The 27101-nt window shown below is 33.6% G+C and overlaps 1 protein-coding gene across 1 annotated transcript in view; it reads right to left on the reverse strand.

The window, feature by feature from the left end:
- The window catches only part of LOC309614729 (uncharacterized protein C8orf34 homolog), a 393717-nt gene that overhangs the window by 276703 nt on the left and 89913 nt on the right, over positions 1-27101 (reverse strand). Inside the window, 2 exon segments of the mRNA XM_082363485.1 lie at positions 9189-9355; positions 17760-17932. Coding sequence (XP_082219611.1) covers positions 9189-9355; positions 17760-17932 — 340 coding nt within the window.

Below are 27101 nucleotides of genomic sequence, written 5' to 3' on the forward strand. Positions count from 1 at the left end.
TAACAACACTCTGCATTAAATTCTTGAAATACAGAGTCCCAAAACAAATGTCAGTAATTAACAAGTAAATATGACAGCACTTAAGAGATGAAAAATAGCTGGCCTAATGAACCCCCTTTTGACAATTCTTGAAAAACTGAGTTTTAAAGAAATTAAAATTTTATATGGAATTTTAAGTTTATATTCTGACACAAGCAAATTCATCCTATACCAATATAAGGCACTCATTCATCTCTTGCAGAAAGCAACTAAAAAAGTGAAAAGTAAAATATAAGTCACTAAATCTAATTAACCTCCATTAGAACACTGTCATATTTTTTCCCATTATGTACTTTAGCACTCTTTTATTTAAAAGCTTTAGAACAATTTTCAAAAAATGCATTCATTATTCTTACGAATATTTCCTTTCTGAAATTACTGAACATGAGACTATTGAAAAAGAAAATTATATTTCCATTCCAAAAGAAATTCATATACAGGACCAGTTTAAACATTTCAAATTTTGAAAAACATGTTTATTAAATAACTTTAAAAATTTTGAATGAAACTTTATTTCACAAAAACTACTGTTTTCAGATATTGAAAATTGGGAAATTTTCTGAGCACTCTTCTGTTAATGTATATTCAGTGTTCAACTTCAATCATTTTAAGGTTTCTATTTAGAGATGATTAAATAAGATATCAGTGGTATTAAACATATGAAAATCTAAACAGATTACTATAGTTATATAAGAAGTTTTAAGCAATTCAGAGAAGAGTTTTAATGCCTCTTTAATATCTATTGTTTCTGACGTTAAAATGCAAATAACTGCTGAATTAACTACATTTCTTTGCACATTTTCAACCAAGAAAAAAAAACACAATAAAGCCATGATTTTGTACCACTTTCAAATGGCTCATACATGGAGTGCAAAATTAATTCAAATTCAGTCAAATTATATGAAAATCATTACCACACCTAAACAAATCATCTTGAAGTATAACATCACCATTTTATTAAGTATTTGAAATGGACAAGTTTATTTCAAAAGCAACAAAACCCTAAAAATATTTAACAGTGATTTTCAGTTTGGTTGTGATTTGTTTATACAATGAATTAATGTAAAACCATCAAAACTGTGCTGTTTCAAATATTTTCATACTTATCAATATAATTAAGAGTTTTTAAAGCTCGTAGATTATTCAATACATTTATGACTTTACTTACACAGAAGTATGTAAACATAAGTACAAATTTCTAGTTCTTATATGTCTCTTCCTTGTCTCTCCCCCTCCTATTCCTGCTCCCAGCTCAACTTGTGCTAGTGGACATTCATGTATATGCACAGAACATCTTTCTTTTCTTCCTAAAAACCATTTATATGGAAGAAAATTAAAGAGAGTAGAATAATTTGCTCTATATCTTTAACCAAATCACATTAATGTTTGCTGTTGCTTAAATATCCATGTTAAAAATAGATGTAATATTTTGTAGTGATACAGCAAATACTTTGGCTTGCAAATACATTTGTAGTTTTACATTCTTTGTCTTCAAGCTTTTGATTTTACTGTCTTGTGGGAAACTTCTATTTTTACTGTTAATAGGCAATTTCTCAATGCTAAAGAAAGCTTTTTTTTTTTTCTCTGCTTATAACTAGACAACATGTATGTAAGTTAGAAGATATGAATTTACTTGGAAGGAAAGTTTTGTATATAAATTCCAGTGTCTTTTTTCAGATATTCTTGTTAGGCAAGGCAAAAAGAAAAAAATAAAATAAAAGCACTTTCAGAGAATACCTCATTTTTATTCCCACAGCATCCCTATGTGATAGGAATATTTTAATCTGCATTTTACAATGAATTACTTGTAGCTCAGGTGACAAAACTAACAAGAGGCAGCATGAGGGCTGGAGCCGGTCTTAGAGCTCTAGCCCAGTGCTTTGACCACAGACCACACAAAACATCTCACGGTGTGGCTCATACCTTTGCAAAATAATCAGTGAAAAGCTATGGCCTAAGTATGAAAAAGCACATTAACTTACATTGTTACACGTCAAAAATTTCTAACTTACTTCAAAGCGAGAAATATGTATTAAACAACCTACACACAAATATATTAAGAACAGCTCTCTCTCAAATAAAGGAATTTTCACACAGGTATACAAATAAGATGAAGGACAATTGTCAATAATTTGTTTATGGGTTTAGATTTTATTTTCAAACTATTGACTTCATTCTGTTATGCTGATCTGCTTTTACCATTGGAAAAAAAAATTTTTTACTCATTATTTTAAATAGTTTATTCATCCCTTTATACATATAAAAAAATCTTAACAATTCACTATTATTTTTTGTTCCTTGGTGAGCTGCCATTTTCCTCTAAGCTGCTTATGCGTGGAAAGTAGATCATTTTTTGTTTTGTTTTTATTGCTCAGCTTTTTATTTTCGTTTATATGTATACATGTATCTATTATTTTTCAAGTTCTTTTCCCATTTAGGTTATTACAGAATACTGAGTAGCGTTCCCTGTGCTATACAGTATGTCCTTGTTGGTTATCTGTTTTAAATATAGCAGTGTAGAAAATTTTTTAAAGGAAAAAAGCAACATTTCTTATCAAATACCATAGAAGTAAATCATGTAGGATGATATCTATTTTTGGTGGCATGCAAGTTCATATTTATTTAAAATGCAATCTCTACACACAAACCCTAGTTATCACCTGCAAATGTTCTGATATTTTTTGAAAAGAAACACAAATAAAGTGTGAAGAGAATGAAGCATAAATAGAATTCCAAACATGAAATGAGTGCGTCCAGAAAGCAATGAAGGAGGCTATGAGTCACATCTAATGAAAGCAAAGTAAGAATCCTAAATAAAGATTTAATGTAAAATAGAAGCTCATCGGAACCATGTCCTCAGGTCTATGCTAGAATCATTTCCTAATATGTAATTTTTCTACTCTAAGCAGTTCATTTTTCAAGCACTCCTGTAAATATGATATCAGGAAGGAAGACAGAGATAATAAGGTAATACAAATTGCATTACCCATATAGCTTCTTAGCAAGACTTTTCCTTATTTCCAGGAGACAATTCAGTAGAGCCTGGTTAACTCAGAAACCTCTATTCCATGCTCTCTCTCTCTGTTGTAAAAATTAGACTTTCTAATATTTTATTCCTCTTGCTTCAGGATATATCACATCAAACAAAAAGTGCACTGACCATACCTAGACTAAGATTAGAATTCCTCACTGTATGTTCTACACATCACCTGCAACAGAATCTCTTGGAGGACAGGAGGAAGGGCAGTCGTGTTGAAAAATGTTGATTCATGGGCTGTATCCAAATCTAATGAAACAAAAATTGGGGGTAAAGCCCACTGGAATTGGCATTTAAATAAGCTTCTCAAATGATTCTTAAGCAAACCAAATCTTGAGAATCATCCCTGAATAGTTAACGGTTCGTGAAACATGTCTGTACTTGTGCAAATCTGAACTCCCAGGAATATGCAGAGTCACTTTGTAAGTGGAGAAATTAATAAACCTATGAATGAATTAATGGACTAATTGAGAGCTGAACTAAAGACCTACAAAATGTTTGGTTCTATATAGATGCCAACACTCACTAGATTCACTGTTCTCTCAGAGCCTAAAGAGGTCAAGATAATTAGAAAAACAAAGGGCACAATATTCTTAGTGCTATATATTAATATGTACTAGTACTACCCACATGGCAGGTGCATGACACTTGCTGAATGAAAATGTGTTTCAGTGGATTTTCTCAAATGTTTTTACTGTAATTCGGAGAGACAAGCACTGTGCTGTTCAACTCCACTCAGGCTACACTTCAACCCAAGCTCACTTGGCATTTGTGCAGGCAATGATGGCACTAAAGCAAGATGAAGTCAGAATTCAGAAATATGGGACAAACTCTATAGCAGAAGTATTTCACAGAATTTCTTTAACAATATATCACATGGCTTAACAGGAGGAAATATTTATTATTTAGCATGTGAAAAATATTTTCACACATCTGTGTACATATATTCTAGTTTTTCAATTATGCTAATTAATTTAGTGACCATTTAAAAATATATGTGCAGATATTCTATTTTGGTTAACTGTGGTCATCAATTGCCAGTTTAATAACGAATTTTTGAGAATATCTAATATTTAAAAATGAGAGCTACTTACATTGAGGTGATTTGGAAGATATTTTATTCAGTATGTTCTAGATTTAGAGTACTAACTTCACTGGTACTCAAAATTGTTATCTCTTAACACCCACAAATTTGGACATTTTAATCTCAAATATGTACTAATTCCATATTAAATTACATTGGTATATACTGAATGAATTTCTAAGCAGTATTTAAAGCAATCTTACAGACAATATTAAAGGATCCATAAATTTAATTTTTGAAAGTCCTCAGACTTTTTAAAAGAATCATTTTACGAAGAATATTTTAAAGTGACAAGTTATCTGTCATCCTGATGCTCCCAATAATCAATACTCAAAAGAAATAAAGTTTGTATGAATGTTCCCCTGTGCTTTAGACCATTTCACATACTTTAGATCACTAAAATACAGGTATAGAGATAGGTAGGCAGATTTTTTTCTTTTAAACATTTAAAGGCCCTCTCCCTTGCCTTCTTTTTTTTTCTTTCCTTTTTTTTTTTTAACATCACTGGGTGACAGCATCCATTTCTCACTAGGTGAAATGCACGTTCTTATTTTGCAAACATGAGTGATTTCTGCTTTAAGAAGCATCCAACTTTAAAAAAAGAAAAAAAAAAAAAGAATTTGCCAAAGGATCACCTTAATGTAATGAGTCCCTCTAGAAAATTAAGTTTATATTTTACATAATTTGGCAAGATATTGGGGTTTTAGAAACTCAATTACTGTATTCTGCAAAGAATACCAGTATAATTATACTTGTTCTAGATTATTAGATTTAAAATAAATAAAATATATCTGTAATCACCTTGTTTATTTTTGCCAACACAGTTTTAATTTTTATATGATTAGAAAAAAGCTAAGACCAGGTAGTATAAAGCATGACTAATGCTATTTTTCTTCTTTAGCATCTCTGGAATGTGATTTTTAGATATTTGTCTCATCATCAATTCTGAGAAAATCTAAAAAAAACTTTTTAAAGTAATATACTAAAATGTGTAAGAAAAGTAGCTTTCAAATAATTCTGATGACATTTTAAAATGAGTATAAATTATACAGAGAAAAATCAAACACATAATTGTAATCAGCATTTCATCAAAAATAAAATGAAAAGTCCATGTAATATAATGAAAATGGACTCACATTTACAAGCTGAAATATCTCTTAAACTAATGAGGTTCCTCAAATCTTCTGTGAAAGTTAATGGAGTAAAATATATAGAGATTTTTAAAAATCTCTTACTGCTCCATTGTAACTGGTTTTTCTGCTTTTGAAAGATTATTGACTTTAATAACTTTTAAAAATAATGTGCAGATTCTTCATAGTTTTATTCATTGTGATCAATTTCCAGCATAATTACCAAAATATTTGAGAATATCTTATATTTGAAGTTGAGAACTACTTAGTTTGAGATGAATTGGCAGATATCTTATTCAACTTCTTCTGTAATTAAAACACCAATTTCAGAGGTGCTTAAAATTGTTATATCTTAAAATTCCACAGATTTGGAAATTTTATTCTCTGGTATATATTAATTCCATATTAAGCTACTTTTGTATTATGAATTTATAAGTAGTATTTAAAGCAATTACAGAAAATATTTAATCTACTTAAAAGTCATAGACGTTGTATTATAGTATTTTCACATTCCCAGTACACTTAGAAAAGAAACTCACAAATATACAATTAAACAACTGCGAAAAATTAAATGTTAATCAGTATGTATTACCAACGCTAGATTCCTTAACAAACAAAACAAGGGTCAATAGTTTTACTACTAAACTAAAAGTTTTTTTCCCCTTCAAATCAACCAGTTTTATTTAGGAATAATCCTTTGTTATGTTAACATTAACTAATAATTATACTTTTTACTTATTTATCAGTGCATAAAGCATACAGACTGCTTCCCATGCATAATAAATAAAATTTTCAACCAGTTATACCTGGTATAGGTAACAATGACAAGTTAAACCCTTAAAACATATAAGCTATTGCAAATTCATTCTAAACAATGTTGTGGATTCAAAAAGTTATTTTATATACCAGATGTCTCTGTTGCATTTTACAATTATTTCATGTACTAAAATTTGATTTCAAATATGTTTTCAAGAACTTAGCATTTGTATTTTCCTCACATATGTACAATCACTTACGTTTCTCTGGAATCAGAGTTTCAAAACTATTATCTTAAAATTCTTTAATAATAAATGAAATGATGTAAATCTAATATTAAAAGGACTGGGAAGATAGATACTTTATAGTTTCTAAATTGATTTAGGAGTATTGCATCAATTGATTAGTGTAGGACTTGATATCCAATGGAATAATAATAGAGATATACATGCCTGTTGAAGATGCAGGTTTTAAAACTGAATAACTTAATAACCATTTTATTTCATGCCCATACTTCACATATTTATCCATTACTATATCATGACTGAAAAATTCTTAGCTCCTGCATTAACTGAAAATATTCATGTACGTCTGTCTGATTTCATGTAAGACATGAGCCATTCATTACCTTAGTTAAAGGCATACATAACATTATAAGTCATGAACTTATATACTCTACTTTTGAAGAACACTCTGAGTCTATATTTTAAACATATATTTCTAAAATAATAGAACAGTATTAATGGGTAGGAGTATTAGGGCCTTAAAGACAAATATATTTCATATCTAAATAACATTTTACTGTAATTGATGAACTTTATGGGCAAAACAATTTGTGGATAGAATTTTCTGTTATATGACCTTTGTTCACTGAGACAGCTAGGCAAGAGGGTTGCATATGGCATTATTTTAGGGGACAGCCCAGTGGACTTGGAACATTCCATATTATTGCAGGGAAATCTCACAACCTATAGACCAGCATTAGTACACCACCAGCTGCCTGTGCTGACATGCGGACTCACATGGCGAAAGTCCAAACCTCCAGCTATCTCTCATTCTCAAATTTGCTCAGACCAGAGGCTAAAATGTCAAATGAAACAAAATCAGTGAGGACCAGCTGTTAATTGCTCACATTAGGTAGTCTCCAAAACCCAATCCTTTGGTCTTCATCTCGGGAGACTAGAAACCTCAGAACAGAGGAGCTGAGATCTAGGGATGCCAGCACTGAGTGGACACCTGAGCCTCCTTAAAGAATCTCTTGATATCACTTAAGTTCTATGAGTTCCTCCCCTCTGACTAGACATTCCTGAGGCTATTAGGAATCCCAAAGTGATTTGGAGAATGCTTGGATTTCCTCAAAAGATTCTCTTTGCAACACAAAGTATAACCGCCTTCATGTGGGTATCAACTGACCATGAGCTGTTGTATAAAGGAAATGAGGGGGACAGAAGGATACCTGCAAACCCAATGTCAATGTACCAACACACCAGCACTGATGTTACATAGGCAACATCCATTAACGGTTCCAGACTTGCCCCCTTCACTGTTACTGACTGAAGCAGAGGAACAATGTACAGGCACGGTCATGAAGCACAACTGCCAAGAGTCCAACCTTACAACAGCAAACCTGCAGGGGTAATGACCACACTGCCTGCTGAACTACATCTACTTGTCCTCTGGGACTTACCAGAGGAATCAGACTCTCCAGGAAACATTCCCTGATAACCGGCCCCTACTTCTGCATTAGATGTTATTCCTATGTACAACTCTGCGCTTAATCAAATTAGCAACTGTAGCAAAAAATATTAGAGTGATATTTACATTTTCATCTTGAACACTAGAATGTAAAGTTCCTGTGAACAGAAACCATGATTATTTTATTTTTACATCCCCAGGACCAAGTCTAGGGCCTAGCATTCAGTAAACGTTCGCTGAATGGAAGTTGGATGAAGGCAGCACCACCATATCTGACACATCTGCCACATTACTGATTTGGAGGCAGGGAGATGAGATTCCTTAAAAAACACCCAGATTTAACAGTTCTTAAAAAAAAGATGGACAGCATGAAGTGAAAATGCCATGACATAGCCTCCTCAATGCTGGAATGAATGCAGTTATTATAACATCAGAAATTATCAGTGAACCTGCCACCATTAATTAATAACACCTTGTAGGCCTATGCATGGAGACCTATATCATTTATTATAATGATAGTATTTTAGTACCATAAACACTTAAAACCAAGGAAGCTAGTTTAGAAAAAAAATAATTAAAAAAAAATCTGTATACTTCTGGGGCTCCTTTTTCTATATGTTAAATTTATCTGAAGCATTCAAATGATTTTATTATTTATTCACTTTCTAGTATATTGTTACAAAGTATTTGAAAATTGTTCTAATTATTTAGAATAGAATAGCTAATATCACTGAATTAAAAACCCAATGTTTTATATGTGGATAATTCACTCTGAAATAAAATATAATTTCCTTCTTTTGAAAAAACGGTTTTACAAAAGGAAGTTCAATTTAAAAAAACTATTATGCAGAGATTTCTGATGAAACAAAAATGTACATTTACTTCATTAAAAGATATAAAAGATTTCCTATGTATAAAACTTTCATGAAAGTAATGAGCCTATAAAAACACTGAAATCTCTGCCAACTTTCCTGTCATTTATGAAAGACATAAAACATTAATTTACTATCTGCCCTTTTAAATTTAACTTGCTTTTTCTAAAACATCCTTGAAACAACAGGGAGACATCTTGGAATGCGGGCTGAAATATGTACTCTGGATACATTTTATAGACAAAAGATGTGATCAAGGCAATCATAATAGGAGAATAAAGCAGACAAACTTGAATTTGTATCACAAGTGCACAGAGAATAAATCTTGATTAAGTAGTCAGAAGGTAAGTGCTGCATATACAAAGCACAAAATACAGTCTAATAAATACTTCACAAGCTCAGGTGATTTCAACTTAACTCTTGCATGCAACTCCATGAAAGTCTAATGCAAGTGTGTGCTAAATGGTTTCTTTCCCCTAAGACAAAACCACTCAAGACTTTAAAAATCTCTTAACCACTACGCACTTTTACAATGCCAGAGAAGAAAAAGAGAAATTATTAATTTTTAAAATTACCCAGCAATTCCATTGCATCATCTTCATCATCAATATCTTCTTCTGTTACCGATGGGGTGGGGCTATGGACAGACTCAAACGAATCTTGAGAGAGCATTGCTGCCAGAAGTTTCTTATGCTGCTGTTGCTGCTGTTTTAATCCTTTAGTCTTGGGCTCCACCTTTAAGCTGAAGGAATAGTTAAATGTTAATTTTCAATGATGATAACATCATCAATTAGCTGTGGTAACTAAAGAAAATCTACAAACAAATTTTCACTCAATTATTTTGTTTTGCAAATCTATGCACATATTAGTAAAATTTTCCCCAAGGACAATGGAAATACAGACTGTCTTCTTTCTAAGACATCCTTCGGTACCTCATTAACAATTTCCTAGACTGGAATACTTGAAGAATATGACAAACCCCTGCCCCATTTAAGGGAGGAGGTGCTAATTGGCTCCTAACAATTGTTACCATGTGGGAATTAAAGCCCACTGTTAATGGTTTTCTAATTTTTTAGAGGAGGTAGGAAGTTCAGATCATTATATAAAATTCCCTGATTTACAAAACGAATGCATGTCAAGCAAAACACATGTAATGGGATAACTATTTTAACACACTATAATAAAATTTTTTTAATGAAAACTTTAATTTTACATAATTAAAATAAATGTCCTCACTGGTCCTCTCATGTTGCCTAGGTCTGGGGGTAGGACAGGGTAGAAGGAGGGATGGAACCAGAATTGGCATTTAAATGACTTTCAGTGCCCTCCAGTCTAAAAGAGTCTTTGCAAATTTGGAAGAGTTTCCTTGTGATAAAGCCAGACTTCCTTGGATAAAGGAGCCAGTCTTTCATGGCTGTCTCCCCCAACTTCCCAAGACAGTGTCTGACGGGAAAACTTACATGTCCACGTGGCAACCATTTATAGTTTTAAAAATTGTCCCAAAGTTCTTCTCTTTCCTATAATCTGATTTCTTTCCATATAATTGCCCAAAGGAAGAAAACGGCAAATGTTACCTCATGAAGGAAAAAGACATGATGAAAAGGAGGTCTCTCTTAAGCAGGAAGGAGAGATTAACCCTTTCTAAAAGGGCTCAGAAAGAAGGTCCAGGAGAAAAGGCAAATGAGCAAGAGGAGGTTACATGCACTTGGTTAAAAAAAAAACCAACTAGGTAAGTTTCAGGGCATGGATCAAAACATTTCAAGCGGTCTTAATAGAAGAGCCAGGTTCAACACTGTCTAAGAGAAGGTTGGAAGTGGCAAGATGGCATTGTATGTCATCAGTGGGCAAAGATCAGTCAGCTCCACCTCACTGTTCACCTCAGAGTTAGGCTGGATATGACAGAGAAGATCAAGGGAAACGGGTGCAGAGAAAGCTTGTTCTTTCCCCCAAGTTAAGGCTATTTAATAAATGCACAAGGAATGATGGAATCAGAAAACCACCACTTTAACCACCAACACAGTGACTGCTCAGGCAAGGATCATCAAGGGACTCTAACGCCCTTTGCTGACAGATTGTTGGGGGAGAAGGACTGTCAAAAATCTCAAGGTGGTTTCCAACAGATTATTTATGTTTCTACTTGAATTTTTTTGCTTTGAAACAATTACAGATTTACATGAAGTTGTAAGAAATAATAGAGCGATCCTGTGCACCATTTATACAGTGTCCTTCAATGGTAACATCTTATAAAATTATAGCACAATATCATGGCCAGGATACTGACAATGATACAATTCTCCAATCTTATTCAGGTTCCCATTTTAATTGGACTCACTTTTGTGCGTGCCTCTCTATGTATTTAGTTCTAGACTATTTCAGTATTTTTGTGGGTTTGTGTATCATGTATCCACCACCACAGTCAAGGTACAGACCAGTTCAAACACTACAAGGTTTCCTCGTGTTGTCCTTTTCTAACCATTCCCACCTCCCTCTATAACTCTCCTTCCCCTTCCCTCATTCCTGGCAACCACCAGTCTGTGCCCCATTCCTATAATATTGTGATTTCAAGAAATGTTATATAAGTGAAACTACACAGTACATAATCTTTTAGGATTGGCTTTTTTCATGCAGTATAATTCCCTGGAGATTCATTCATGTTGTTGTGTGTACCAGAAGTCCATTCCTATTCTTTGCTGTGTAGTGTTCCATGGCATGGATATACTCCAGTTTATCTAACCATTCACCCATTGAAGGACATCTGGCTGTTTTAAGCTTCTTGGCTATTAAGATACAGCTGCTATGAACATTCATGTACATGTTTTTGTGTGGAAGTTCCCATTTCTCTGAGATAAATGCCCAAGAGTACAAATGCTAGGTTATACGGTAGTTTCATGTTTAGCTTAGGTTTTTTTTTTTTACATTTACATTATCAATGTGTGATTATTTTAATAACTCTAAATGTGTCATGAATATATATGCTTTCCCACTAAATAGCTATAGAAAGATGCTTGAATATTCATGGAAAAGGAGATGACATAGGATTCGGTAAATTATTGATACAAGAAGAGGTGGAAGATTACCACAGTGTGAAAACATGAGACTCAGGACTGGTGATAATTTCAGGGAGAAGAGAGACAGCGAGGTCTGTAAGCAGGAATGAGATGCAAGGTTCACACCTCCCTCTTCTCCTGTGGATTGTACAAGTGAAAACTGCATCATTAGAGAGAAAATAGGGTCCTGCTACTGGGAAGTAGGGGTCTTAATGCACACAAGTGGTGAGTAGGTGGGAAGAGGTGGGGTTTGCAGTCTTTCTCAGAGCACTTAGATTTCCGGGTCCCCTTATTTAGACTTTGAACGTGAATCTTAATAACAGGATTCTTAGAATACCTTCCTGAAGAAAGGCTGTATAGCAAAGCATTGAAGCACATGGAATTTGGAGCAAGATAGCCTGGCTCAGTCACTTAATAACTATCCAATCTTGGGACAGTGATGTAACCATGCTGGGACGTAGTTCCCTTATTCCTAAAATAGGGATAATAGTAATGTTCGCAAGAGGATGAAATGGGTTAAGACATGTAAAGCACATACAGCAGTCTACTAATTGGTAATTAATATCACTATATATTCAAAGAACACAATGGGCAGCATCCTAGATATTTACATGTCTTTTCTTGAGCAGTAACATCCCACATCCCAACAAACAGAGAAAGGAAATAAAAAAATATCTTGGGACTTCCCTGGTGGTGCAGTGCTTGAGAATCCGCCTGCCAATGCAGGGGACACGGGTTTCACCCTTGGTCCGGGAAGATCCCACATGCCAAAGAGCAACTAGGCCCATGTGCCACAACTACTGAGCCTGTGCTCTAGAGCCCGTGAGCCACAACTACTGAGCCCTCGTGCCACAACTACTGAAGCCCACACGCCTAGAGCCTGTGCTCCACAACAAGAAGCCCGCACACCCACAAGAGAAGCCACCACAATGAGTAGCATGCACACTGCAATGAAGAGTAGCCCCCGCTCACAGCAACGAAGACCCAACACAGCCAAAAATAAATAAATAAAATAAAAAATAATAAAAAGCCAATTCTTAAAAAAAAAAAAAAGTGTCTTTATGAAAAGGAATAGCAGCTACATTTCAATTTGGTGTCAATACACTCTAGGACTCCATTTTGCTTTGGTCTAAAAGGTTAAGTTCTAAACCAGGATCAGCTGGAAAAGGACAGTTTAAAGTGGCCATGCCCTCCACTTCTTCCCACTGGATGGCCTGCCTTCTACCATCTGCCCTCTTCCTCCTGGCCGCACTCTTCCAGGGGGCCTGACCTTGCTCCATTTTGTTTCACACTCTGACTCTGAACACAAGTTGGTAAGTATTAATTTTATCTGGCCACATGTACTCTCTTTGGTGGAAAACTGGATGATTCCTCTCTTGAACTATCTCCTAAGCTTGTTTAGTTCACCATCGCAACCTAATAGAGAAATCTGTGCCCTTTCTCTTGACTCTAATCAGAAATTAAAGGGTTCTCTTTTATTAAGGCCCAGGTTGTTGAAGAGATCACAAAAAGTTTCACACTTAATCGCTTCATTTTGATCTATGCAAAAGAGCTCTGTCTTTTTTTCTTCACGTCTAAATGTGATGTTTTATAATTTATTTAGCAGACATTTATTAAGTGTTTGCTACGTACCAGGCATTGTGGGCACTGAGCTGCAGAAATAAGACACATGTCCTTGTCATGCTCCTCGCTTTAAAGAAAGTACTTTGAATCTAGGATTTTTGTTTTCATATTGGTCTCACCCAGCACCCAGCACATCACCTTGTGTTAATGCTCAATAAATATTTAACAAATTCACTCTTTCTTTTTGAACCTCATTTTTTCTAACACACTAAATAAAAAATAAGAATTAATTTAAGTAGATATAATCTGAGTCCTCCAACTTGAGAGATGTGAAAATCCAAGGAAATGGAAAGGTTGGTAGTGAAACAAAAGAAGGAAAAACAGATTGGAATGTGAATAATGAGAAACAAATGGTAGATAATAAATTTGTAACTCCCATTCACCAGCTGACAATGACCAAGACCATTTCATGAAGGTTGAAGCAAGTGTTTTCATTAAAATACATGGTTTGGTCATGAAGATAGTGCTGGGCTATAAGAACTAGACACTGACTGAATCCAAAATGTTGCCTGTCTAATAATAAGAGTCCATCTATGAGTCTATGAGTCCAAAGATGACTAGCAATGTGTTTCATAAAATAATTATTTGAATTAGTATATGTATTTCCTAAATAAATAAATGAATGAATTCCTAAATAAATGAGAACAAATTTTGAATATATTAAAATGACCTCATCAATATTCTGAAACACATGATTTAGCTACATATCAATACTTCTTTTGGTTTTAAAGATAAATTTGTAAGTCGTAAGATCCAATTTCTGTATGTTTTAGATATTCTTAAGGTTTCTGTTCTTTGATTACTTTAGCAAAATCATTTTTGATTAATCAATATTCTTTGTGCTTAAAATTTGCATGTGAGAATATTCCTAAATTACCAAGTCTGTTTTAGTCTCTGCCACATGTATTGTATATTTTCTAACATGTCCACAATAGCCAAACTTAGACAATATTAAGGTTACTTCTTTATTCTTGACTTCTTATGTTAAAGAGTGCCCTCCATCCATTTTCTTCCTTCTTGTTCTGGTTTATTTTCCATCATACCACTTATCACTACTTGAATTTATGTCATAAATTCGTATATTTGCTTGTTGATTGTTTGTCTCTTGCTGCCAAGAGAGGAGCTCTAAGAGGAGGGGAACATTTCTAGGGTTTGTTAACAGATATATCAGAAGCAATTATGAGCTTTAATGAAAAGGAACACTTCTTAATGGGAAGTGAATTTAGCGTTTAATATTTAATATATATTTCTAAGTTGTAAGATTTTCTATTCATTTTATTTACCATCTAATAACATAATTATTTACCATCTAATAACAATGCTCACTTAATGAACAAAGCCAATTCACAAGATCTATAATATTTATTGATGTTTTTCTTATTTTAATAAAATGGTTCAGCTTAGAGGAGCTTCGTTAGGCTTTCAAGGCTTGATAAGCCTATTTAAAAATTCACATTATAATTTAGCAAGTAATTTTAGGAAATCTATTATCAGCTATTGCAAAGTCGAATTAAGATGGCTCAAAATAGAAGTATATAGGTTTATTAACTCAATTTTTATTTACATTTATATTATCAATGTGTGATTATTTCAATAACTATAAATGTACAATGAATATATATGCTTTCCCACTAAATGGCTAGACAAACCATGGCAATTGATGCCAACTGGTAGTACATGATGATCACAGGAAGCCAGCAAGCATTCCCTAACACATTCACCTCTCCCTTATGAATCCTTCTTCCTTTTCTTGCTCAGATGCTTTAATTTCTTTCTTAAACTCTCTTAATCTAGAAGCTCTTGGAGAATCTAAGAAAGATGTGGCAGGAAAATGTCCATTTGCACACATGGGACATTTTGCACATAATTTCAAGAGACTCATAGATCTCTTGAGTCCTTCCAGAGATCATGTAGGGGTCATGAACTCCATGTTAGTAGCTCTTGTCTTATTTTATTAGTTTCTCCATATTGCCCTCATAATTGCCTTCGTTTTAACCAGCACTTAACCCTTCTGGTGACAGCTATGTATACTAAAGTTGCTGACCCTCTTCACACAATGTTGTATTTGTAGGACCTAAGGAAAAAGTTCAGGTAAGGTATATCATTAAAAAAAAAAAAGTTCCTGGAAAAAATCGTGGCTCAAAGTCTACCCATAAGAATCTCAAAGTTTACTACACCATTTATTTAATCTTCTCTAATCTAATGGTGAAAGTCCAGCCAATCATGTATGTATTGTTCTGAAAGAACGGGAAAGTTGGTTATGTACTAAAGATGGAGTGTTGTAGTAACAGCCATTCAAATAAGACTTGAGCAATTAACAAGAGGGAAATCCATAATAGGAAAAGAGATAAAAAGTTAAGATAGACTATAAACAACCCTTCTTATAAAAAAGTTTTATTAATCAGATGTCTACTCACGGCCTCCTATGTGCCTCCTTCACTCACATAACAGATGCCTACTGACAATGGCAATGCGCCAGGCCCAGTAGGGGAGAGAAAAACGGAAGAAGTCGTCCTTGAAAATTAAGTCTTCTCTTTCAAGAGTCTAGAATATCATTTAGTCTGTTAATGTTTAAGACTGTTAAGTTATAAATGACAAGATCATTACTATTTAAGGGCAAAAGCTAATACTCTAGTTATAGACTCTAGAGTCATTAAAAAATTGCTCCCCAATCTGTTTTTATTCATTCAAATCAAATCTAATGCTATGTGAGTTCCTGGTATAAATTCAGAAATCCTGGTTTTATATTAGAGGATGGGATATAGTTCCTAACCTGTACTTTATTGCTACTCTTTAAATTTAGTTCAGAAAGCATGCACTCTTTTTTTTTTCTCTAATGGGGCATCTGGGCAGGATTTCACCACTTTCTTCATTTCATAGGTAATATATCAACTCATAATTTAAAGATAGAGAAAAATAAAACTTAAAACAACTTTTCAAAACAAATATTTGAGTGAGATCTTCATGGATTAAGTTTTCTGGGTAATGGATTTGACCAGGATTGCAGGAAAGATTCTCCTTTATTGGATATTCAAGAGGGAATAAGAGCTCACTGAAGCCAGGAAGAAAACAGAAGCACTAACATTTGCAATAAATAGCTCCTATTTATTATTATGACTAAATGAAAGCAAAATGAAAGTCAAAATTTCTCTATTTTATATTTAAGAACTAAAGATCTAGCAATGAATAAAGATAAAGGTCTAGTGGGTTTCATAAGTCTAGTGTTAGAAATAAAATTACCCTCATTGACAGGTAAAATTGATCTGACATTTCACAAAAGAAGGTAAATGGATTTTTAGAAATGCTTTTCTTCTCCTTATACAGTACACTTCAACTATTTAAATAATTTAAAGGTTATTTCTCATGGAAATAGAATCAATTTTCTGTATGCCTGAAGCACATTAACGAGTATTCTGAATTTCCTTCCCTCCAGCCAAGTGATAAGTCACAGTATTAAAAACCCTGAAAGCTATTACATTGTAGAAAATACAATTTTCTCCTTGAGAAAGAATAGTTATTGGTTGCTGCTTAATTTAATGTAGGAAATACAAAGTTACTGTGGCTATGCTGTGTATAGGAAAAACTCTTCTGTGGTGGGCAGCTAGTAACACTCACAGAAAGTTTAAGCTCCTGTCACATTTTAATTCATGAGTATTTTTTCTCAATATCGTGTAAGCCATGCCTCGATAATGCTTTTTCACTCCAACTTCCTTGTAGAAGTTTTCATTTTTGTTTCGAATTTTACTCACTGCAGTTAGTATTACAAGAAATGGCTACACTGAATATACTGATACTTTTTCTAAAAAATATGATCTAGACTTTTCAAAATTACCCCACTTCTACCAGAATATGGAAACTTAAGGCAAATCTTCTGACACCATTTTGAGCATCATAGGGCTGAGTAAAATGAATTAGGGACTTTCAAATTCACAAATCACAATAGTTTCAAGAATAATTTCAAAAATTAAACACAGAGAATGTAATAATTATATTCAATCATAGTTATCAACTCTAAACTAAAAGTTTCTCTCTATATTCCATCTAACTCCACCTTGTGTAGTCTATCATACATTTAATAGTTTTCTTCTTGTTGAATAACTAGATCTTTATGGTACATCAGAAGTCCTCCCTCTCCAATCTTAACAGTCAGCCCAATAATATAGTAGGCCCCGTCCAATATTATAGTAGGTCTCAACTGACAGTTTATGTCCTGAAATTATTTTTCTATTTGGTTTTAGTAACAAAGAGATGATACTCTTCTTAGATGTAAAGAAAAAAAAAATCAAAACCAAATCTATAATAAAAGCAAATCTAATAAAACTCTAATTTTAAAACAGAGAAAGAAATTTTTATCTTATATGTAACATAATTTTCTATATAAAATCGCCGAGTTATTTCATCAAAATCGTGCACTTGATTTCCCCTTTGCCTTAGATGATTAAAATATTCAGAATCTCAGAAGCCATCTCATCTCACCTCCCTGCGGGGCTAGAGCTGTTATCTTCCTTGTCCCATTGTTCATTTTTACTTCTTGGCACTGGGGGCTGTAGCATCTCAGCGGCCAGCGGATCAGCATCATTCTCTTCTCGGCCAATCCACTCTCCAATTACGCGGGGTCTCAGAAGCGAAGAGTTAAACGCCACTGTTTCCTGAAGAGAAGAAAAGAATTTCTGTGCCTTAGATTACATATTCCCATTAATAGGACAACAGGGAAATAAGCTTGTGTAGATCAAAATGTTCCTTTTTTTCTTTCTGAATTGACTTAAAATTTCAGTCCTCTCCATCTCTACTAGATGACTTACTCTATAGGATTTGTGCTGACTCGTGAAGGCCGCTGTGATAAAGGATCCAGAAATGAAATCTCTGGTTTGGACAGCTGCATGTTTGTTCTCAGGCTGGAGGAGCAGGATTAGCATCTGTGACAGAGGAAGGAGTGTGCGCGAAGGCCCACACAGCGAAAGAGCTTTTGGTGCTGCTAGAAAATGATATATAACTTCTCAAGTATGGAGGAAACTGAGGTGGAGTCAGGGAACAGAGTCAAGAAGAGACAGGGCTGGAAGGATGCATTGCCTCCAATTGCAAAGCATTCTGGACTTCTAGAAATCCAGTAGAGGTTGGAAGCAGAGCACTATCGATGATGGGCATGCTATGACAATTCAAAAAAATGCTCAACTCTTTGCATAGACTTGGATGTGATGGGGCTCTTAAAATGGTATTTTAAATATTTAAATCATTTAATAATTTAAAACGAATACTGAACACGTGCAACTGCTACGGGTATCTCGGTACATGGCAAAAAAGCAGATTAAAAAGCAATACGTATTGTATGATCTAATTTTTGTTTAAAAAATTCATATGGGTGTATATCCATGTGCCAGTCTCAGCCTACCAATAGCCAATGTTGTTATCAGACCGGCCCTTGTGGTTCTTAATATGAATGCAAGACACCCTTCGGTAATAACCACTAGGAAACTTGAAAAAGTAAAGGTTTATTACTTATAGAACCTGGAAATTACACACTACACCTGGCATCACACAGTGAGGTTCAGGGGGAGAGAGAGAGAAAGAGAGCAAGCACAGGCCTGGGTTTCTGCTTTTACTGGGGTGAAAGGTGGGGACTAAGGGTTTCTTGGGCTCACTCTTTATTCATGATTTTAAAAGAGAGTGGAAATTTAAAGCAGGAAGAGAAAAAAAAAAAGTGGCCAGTTGAAAAAAATAAATCGTCAGTTATTAAAATCAATTAAGAACTCTATAAAACAAAGGTGCCACAGTATGGGGAAGTGACCTGGATCTCTGCAGTAGTTTATCAGAGATAGTCATCTTTGAAGTGGATGCCTCAGCAATCAAAGCTTAAGTCAGGCACTTGCATTTTAAAAATAAAAAACAAACAAACAAACAAAAACTGTCAGGGTTTATACTATAATCCATCAATCCAGCATTCATAGACTAATCCATTCATTTATTCATTCTTTTATATTTATTATGACCTACTATGTGCCAGATACTGCTTGATTTATTGGGAAAAACAATGGTAACACCAAAATTTAATGGTTTTATCTGAATGGAGGGACTGCAGGTAATTTTAATTCTTCTTTTGGCATTTCCATGTCTTTTCAATATTCTATGAGAAATATGTACTTGTCTTAAAATGAGAAAAAATGTATTTTTAAAACATCTTGATCTGAGAAACACAGGCTTTTAATTTGTAATATTACAAGAGTCTTGAACAATTCCTTAAAAATTTAGATCTGATTTTCTGAATCTTTACAATTCCCCCAAATATTATACAAATACAATATTATAATATATACAATGTAGCATTAATATACAAATACACACCAAAAGCAACATGTGAAATATGACTAAGACATATTTGATGAACATTTATCCAAGTGATTAAAAGTGACAGAAAGTAGTTGGATATCTTAATATTGATTCCCCAGCCTACATGAAAATGTAGCAGATAAATTTTAGTGTTTGTATAATGTAGCATCTAATATGAAATCCTTCTGTATTTATATTCCCAAAGCCAGGAAATCAAAGCTTGCAGCTATGAAATCATGCAATCAAATTAATGTTTTGCAATTACTCGAAAGGCATATTCATCTGCCACAATTTAGTATCATTTGAAGCACAAGAATTAAAATTAACAGCAATAGTGTTAAATTTTAAACCTATATTTGCATTTAAGAGCAGATTAAGGAAAAGACATGTTCTAGAAAAAAAAATCTATAAACATATTTACAGCTTCAGAATCAGTTTTGGCCTGTGTGACTTTGAAATGTTACTTATTCTCTGAATTTTGTTTTCTCCAACTGTAAAATGGTCATGATACAAATTATAAAACCTACTGTATCAAATGAAATAGTAAGAAGCATAGTTAAACCACACAATTCTGTACATATGCTAGACACAATTACTTAAGGAGGTGGGCTGTATTTAAACTACTTCTAAATATGTGAGGTAACTGGGAAAAAATGGTACAGAACAGCAGGAATGGGTGAGTTAGGTAAGAACAGATGCTTGGTTGTCAATATGGGCAGAGTAACAGAACAGGGAATTGACAGTACAGGTTTTCATTCTATAAAGTTTTATTTTACAGAGAGTATATTAAAAAGATTGGATAATTAATTTAGTATTATCAATCTCTACATAATGGGACAGAACTGGGCTTAATAAAAATTGGGACAAAGAAACTGACCACTGTAACAACAGAAATGGGTGAGTTTAGGCATTATAAATGAAAAAAATGAAACAGGATTTAGAATTGAGAATACTCATAGAGTTGAGAATGATCATAAAGTTGAGAACTGCAGAGAATCAGAAATAACTTTTTGGTTGATTACTGGGAAATTAAATGATAGATGTCACTGCTATTGGAAAGTAGAGCACAGAGAGAAGGATAAATAGTTTGATATGCAGCCTGTTTAACTCCAGCTGGCAGCAGAAATTTAGTGAGAAATAGCTGATGAGCAAAGCAATACAAAGAGCTGCAGATAGGGTCAGAGGAGTTAGGGAGTGAATATTTTACAGGTGAAAAGTGGGACTCTACTATTTTTATTTTTCAGAATGCACAAAGCTTTTCTTATATTTACTCCTTTATGAAAATGTTATATCTCTAAAAATTCTTGAATATAGTCCATTTACTTGTAATAGAGCAAAATAGCAGATTTTTCTTTGGTTCTATTACTTACATTTGATTAAGCTAAGTAAAAATCTCTCCATAAATCTTTATGAAAGGATTTCAGTGAAGAAAGCAGTTCCACAAACATCAGTACATGGCAAAAGAAATTTTAAAACTTCACACTGAATAGAAGTTTTGGAAAATATTTTAAGTACATGGATAAATAAAACATTTAAAATTTCAGTGCTAAACAATGTAAATCCTAATGATTCCTTAGAAATGTATAAATACATATTCCTTTGCCCTCCTAAGGCTAGAGGTCCCTAAATGTTCAGATTCTTAAACAAGTATGCTTAAATAATAAGAAAAGCATTAGTAGTCAAACATTCTCCAAAGGTCACAGATTTGCTTAATATTTCCTATTAATAGGAAGCTACCCCATCCAAGAAGTAGTTACCTTAGAGGAAGCCTACTCTCTCCAAGCAGGCTGCTCCCGCTGGCTAACCCACAGTGAGTTCAACAGCTCTGACCACTGGTCATCAGCACAACATTTGATTATATTCCATGTTATTCAAATGTTTTCTCGTCTTAATAAAACGAGCTGTTCATGGAAGGCTGGAATCATGTCTTAAATTCCTTTATCCTCCATAATAACTAGCACAATGATTTAAGAAAGCAAGCACAAAAATCTGTCCTGATTGAATTAAACATAATTCAAAGAATTAAAAAATGGTGAATTATGAAGTATCTTTATGTCTAAAAATCATATAAAAAATTCATGGACAACACTGATTAACAATTTTTTTAACTCTCTTTTTTTAAACTTTAAAAAAATTTTTTATTGATATATAGTTGATTTACAACGTTGTGTTAGTTTCAGGGGTACAGCAAACTGATTCAGATATATATATAGAGAGAGAATATATATATATATGTATATTCTTTTTATACATTCTCTTCCATTATAGGTTATTACAAGATATTGAGTATAGTTCCCTGTGCTATACAGCAGGGTAAAGAAAAAATCAAGGATGCTGCCATAAGACCCTTCATTAAGACCTCTGAAAAAAACTAAGATGGTGTCTATTAAGAATGTTGTTTTGCAACATCTAAAAGACCAGCAGTTAAATCTAGAGACAGAGAGGCATGTCTTGAGAAGAACTGTGGATGTGATTTTTGGCACAAGAAGAAGACAGGAATCATATACACAGGAGACCCAAACATGATTTGGGATAGTTGAATTGGCAAAGGCAACAGCCTGAAGTAAAAGGGGCTGAGACTATTCAAGAAGCAAACAGCTCTCGGGGACCCATTTTTCTACACAAAGGAAGAAAACTGAGGAAGTTGCTCAGAGGCATCTTTTCCAAAGCCTTCTTCAGGAGTGGCCAAAAGGTTACCAAAAAATAAAGAAACCAGAAGCTGTGGAAAACAACAGATGGGGACTCCCAGAGAACCCAGTTTCCACTCCCAGGGAACAGAACTGGAGCTTAATTAAGGAACACCTCCCAACCCCTTGGACAGGAAGACCTGATGACATTTGCCCAGCAAGATTTAAGAACTGCTATGAACCAGGAATTTCTATAAACCTCTCATTATTTCCCTTCTCTAACAGGAATATTTAATGTGGTTATCCCATATCAGTCTCATCACTTAATGGAAAAGAAGAAACAAAACTATCATCATTCACATGTATTTTTTATGTAGAAAAACCAAGAGAATTCAGAAACAAGTTACAAATTAATATGAGTTCAGCAAGCTTACTGAATTTAAGATAAAATTAGAAAAATAATATTCATTCCTATATGCCAATAAGTTTTAAAATGTAACTTATAAAACAGATACCATTGACAATAATAGCCCAAAAGACACTGTACCTAGGAATCAATTTAACCAAAATCTGCATGCTCTTTTTGAATGCAACTATATGACTTTATCATAAAACACTATAATATTTAATTAAGTGGAAACATGCTTTGTTCATTGATAGAATGACTTAGAAATGTAAAGATGTCAATTCTCTCATATCAATCTAAAATACAAAGCAATTCCAAACCCAATGGAGTAAGAGAAATAAGCAAACGGACCAAAAGAAGAAAATAGAAGGCCTAGAAACAAGATAAGTGACAGAAGCATGCATATTTATGGACAAATGATGAACTTTTCAATAAATAATTATAGGAAATTTATATGTTCCAACTTCTTGCCATATTAAAAAAAGTTTCAAGTAGATTAAAGATAAAAAACAGAATTTTTAATAGAAAATAAACAGTAATATTTTCATGATATCAAGTAGAAAAGAATTTCTTAAAACATTACAAGTTAATGTTAAATTTTTCCGTTAATAGAAGGCACTACTTAAAAAGTGATGACAAGCCTAAATTTTTTAGAATAGATTTGAGACACACAACAAGAGCTGACATCCAGAATGTATAATAAACTCACACAAATCTAAAGAAAAGAAAAATAACTGGGCAATAAAAATGAGCAAAAGAGACAAGTGGGCGTTCAATCCTATTAAAAAAATTATAAAATTGTTAATTGAATCCATGAGAAACCATTTTTCATTAAAATACTTGATGACAGTCAGTGTTAGCAAGGATCAGGAGCAATAGATATTAGTACAAACTGTTGCTGGGAGTATAAATTAATACAACTTCTTTTGAGAGAAATTCTGTGGTATCTAGTAAAAGTTAAAAATGCACATGCCATATTGCTAGATTAATTGAAGTTCAATTAGTTGTGTCTTTCTCTTTTAGTTCAGATATATTTTCACTCCTTAGTTAGTTACAACATCTCCTGTCTCCTCCTGATTCTCAACTGATCATGTTGCTTATCTCAGTGAGAAAATGAAAGCAATCAGCAGAGTTTGTTCGTTTTCTCACCACCAAACCCACCAGCTACTAGCACTGTTGCCTACACTTACAAAAGATGAACTGTCATTTCTTTTCCAAGGTCTGACATATAGAAAGTACTTTATAAACATTTGTAGAGTGAATAAAAGAATGACAAAATTAAGATAATGTATGATTCAATGTTTCAATATGTATTACCAACATTACTAGTCATTAGGGCAATGTAAATCAAAACCGCAATAAAATACTACTTTACACCCAGGAGGATGGCTATAATTTAAGACAGACAACAAGTGTTAACAAGGATATGGAGATATTTGAACCCTCATACTTGCTGGTTGGAATGTAAAATGGTGCTGCCACTGTGCAAAATAGTTTGACAGTTCCTCAAAAAGTTAAGTATAGAGTTAGCATATGTTCCAGCATTTTCATTCCCTACATATATGCCCAAGAGAAATTTAAAAAACATGTCCACACAAAAACTTATACATGAATGTTCATAGAAACATTATTCTTAGTAGCTGAAAAGCGGAAACAACTCCAGTGTCCACAAATTGATGAATGAATAAACAAAGTGTGGTATATCCATACAACAGAATATTATTCAGCAATAAAAAGAAATGAAGTACTGATATATGCTACAACACTAATGAACCTTGAAAACTTTATGCTAAGTGAAAGAAGACAGTCACAAAATACCACATATTTTATGACTGCATTGATATGAAATTTCCAGTATAGGCAAATCTAAAGAGACAGAAAGTAAATTAGTGGTTGTCTTAGGCTAAGGGGTTAGGAGGAATGGGGAGTAGACATGAGGTTTCTTTTGGGGATGATGAAAATGTTCTAAATTTAGGTTGAAGTAATGGTTACACAACTCTCTGAATATAATAAAACCCACTAAACTGTACACTCTAAAAGGGTAGATTTTATTATGTGAATTTTATCTCAATAAAGTTGTTAAAATAATATATATTAAACTCATTTTCAGATTTTCCCCTTTTATGGTGGAGTACACAGTATACAGTGCTAGGGAAAAGCATGGATTTGGAATCAGACAGATAAAGAATCAGAAGCTAGCAGGGGAGTATTTATTCCATCTCCACTAATACTAATTCTAAGACTTTCAGCAAATCACTTAATCATTCTAGCTTCAGTTTCCTTATTTGTAAAACAGGAAAAGCATAACCACTTCATTGGACTGGTACAAGAACTAAATTCAATAACATGTCAAAAACACCTAGCATATCTGTTAACCCTAAGAGGTGTTCAATATTATCTCTCCTCCTTTCCTTCACTATCTTCTGCACCCTCCTACCCATGATCTAAAATTTTTACTCTTTATTATGGAAATTTTCACGCTAATACAAAAGTAGAAGGAAGAGTAAAGCAAACCCCTCTGTACCCACACACATTTTCCTCAATTATCAACTCATGGATAAACTCACTTCACCCTTATCTCCACCCACATCACCCCTCTCTCTGCCCAGATCATTTCGAAGTAAATTCCATTCACTATGTATCATATCATTTGTAAATAGTCCAGTATGTAATCTCTAAAAAGTAAGAATGCTTTTTTTGTAAACACATACAGTACCATTACCACACCTAAATATAAAGTAAGAATATTTCTGATATCAAATATCTAATTAGTTATCAAATTTACCTGATTATCTCAGGGAATTATCTCAGTTGGCACACATCAGACTCTAAGCAAGACTTGGTAGGTTGTGACTGATCAACAGTCTTTTATGCCTCTTTTAATCTATGTATTCTCTTCCTCTGTCTCATTTTCTGTCTTGCAATTTTGCTGTCGCTGTTGTTCAGAAAACCCAAGTTGTTTGTCCTGTGAGTTTTCCAGAGTCTGGTTTTTCCCTTTGCATCCCTGTGATGTGGCTTAAAATGTTCCTCTGCCCTTTGCACTTTCTGTAAATTAGTAGTTAGTTCAGGATAAAGTTTTTTTGTTGTAGTTTTTGTTTTTGCCAATACTGCTTCAGAGAGAATGGTTAGTTTCATCTGGAGGCACAGACCATCCCCTTGACTCTTCTTTAGTGATTTTGGCAGCATTGATATTACTGCTTAGATCCATTAATTCACTAGGAATTGATAAATGGTAATTGTCTAATTTTATAATTCCATATTCACTTATTTGCTGGAATACTTCTGGAAAGAGAAACTTCCTGTCATCAAATATTTGGTTACTCTGAAGTACGATTTAAATGGGAAAGGAAGATTAAAAGTTTCATTCTTTCCCTTTAATTTTACCAGTTTTTTAAAATGTAATTTTGGTCCCCTAGCACCTGCTAAAAACATTAATAATTCTTTGGATGAACACATGGATTTTAAAGTATTAGGTATGATTCACTGCATTGCAGTTATTGTTCATATTCATGTTCAAATTTTCGTAACTCTTTCCAGAAGAAGACTACTTAAGCCGGCTCCTGAGCTCCTCTGACACCATCCTAGTGGTCCTCCATAGTTCTTACCTCTGGCATGGTAAGATATTTTAGGCTCATTTTGTACACTTTCTGCTCCTGACCTGGACCTGGAAGCAACCATTATTTCAAGGGATTATGATTCTTTTTAGTTGGAAATATATTTTAAGACTAGAATCTGAACACACGGGGTACTCACTGTTTTGGGGTTGGTAATAGTGGACAGGTCTAAGAAATACCTATGTTTTAAACTGAAATAATTCAGGCTTACAGAAAAGTTGAGGAAAAAAAAAAAGAGAATTCCTATATACCCTTCACCCAGATTGCCAAAATATTGTTAACGGGATAAGGTCAACGTTGTTAGTTGACATTTTGCTTTATCATACATATTTATACACACACACACTCATAATTTCCCCAGAACCACCTGAAGGTAATTTGTAGATATGAATACTCTTTTACCCATAAATACTTCAGGGTGTACTTCCTACAAAGAAGGGTATTTTCTTATATGGCCACAGTATAATTACCAAAACCAGTAATTAATACTGATATAATACTAACAGACTAACCTTGTTTAAATTTCCCCAATTATTCAAATAATGTTGCATACCACAAAAGAAATCCTGGATCATGTATGGCATTCAATTGTCATGTGTTTATCTCCTTTAATGTGGAACAGTTTTCAGTCTTTCTCTGACATTTATGACCTTCGTGGTTTTTAAAAACAAAGACCAGTTATTTTTTAGTAGGTCCTTCAATTTGTTTTTCAAATTTTTCCACATGATTATATTCAAGTTATACATTTTTGGCAAGAATAACACAGAAGTGATGTATTCCTTTCATATCAAAAGGCACATGATGCTGATTTGTCCCAGGACTAATGACGACAACGGTGATCACTTGG

Source organism: Balaenoptera borealis (genome assembly GCF_965194805.1).
Source record: "Balaenoptera borealis genome assembly, chromosome: 17".
Lineage (NCBI taxonomy): Eukaryota > Metazoa > Chordata > Mammalia > Artiodactyla > Balaenopteridae > Balaenoptera > Balaenoptera borealis.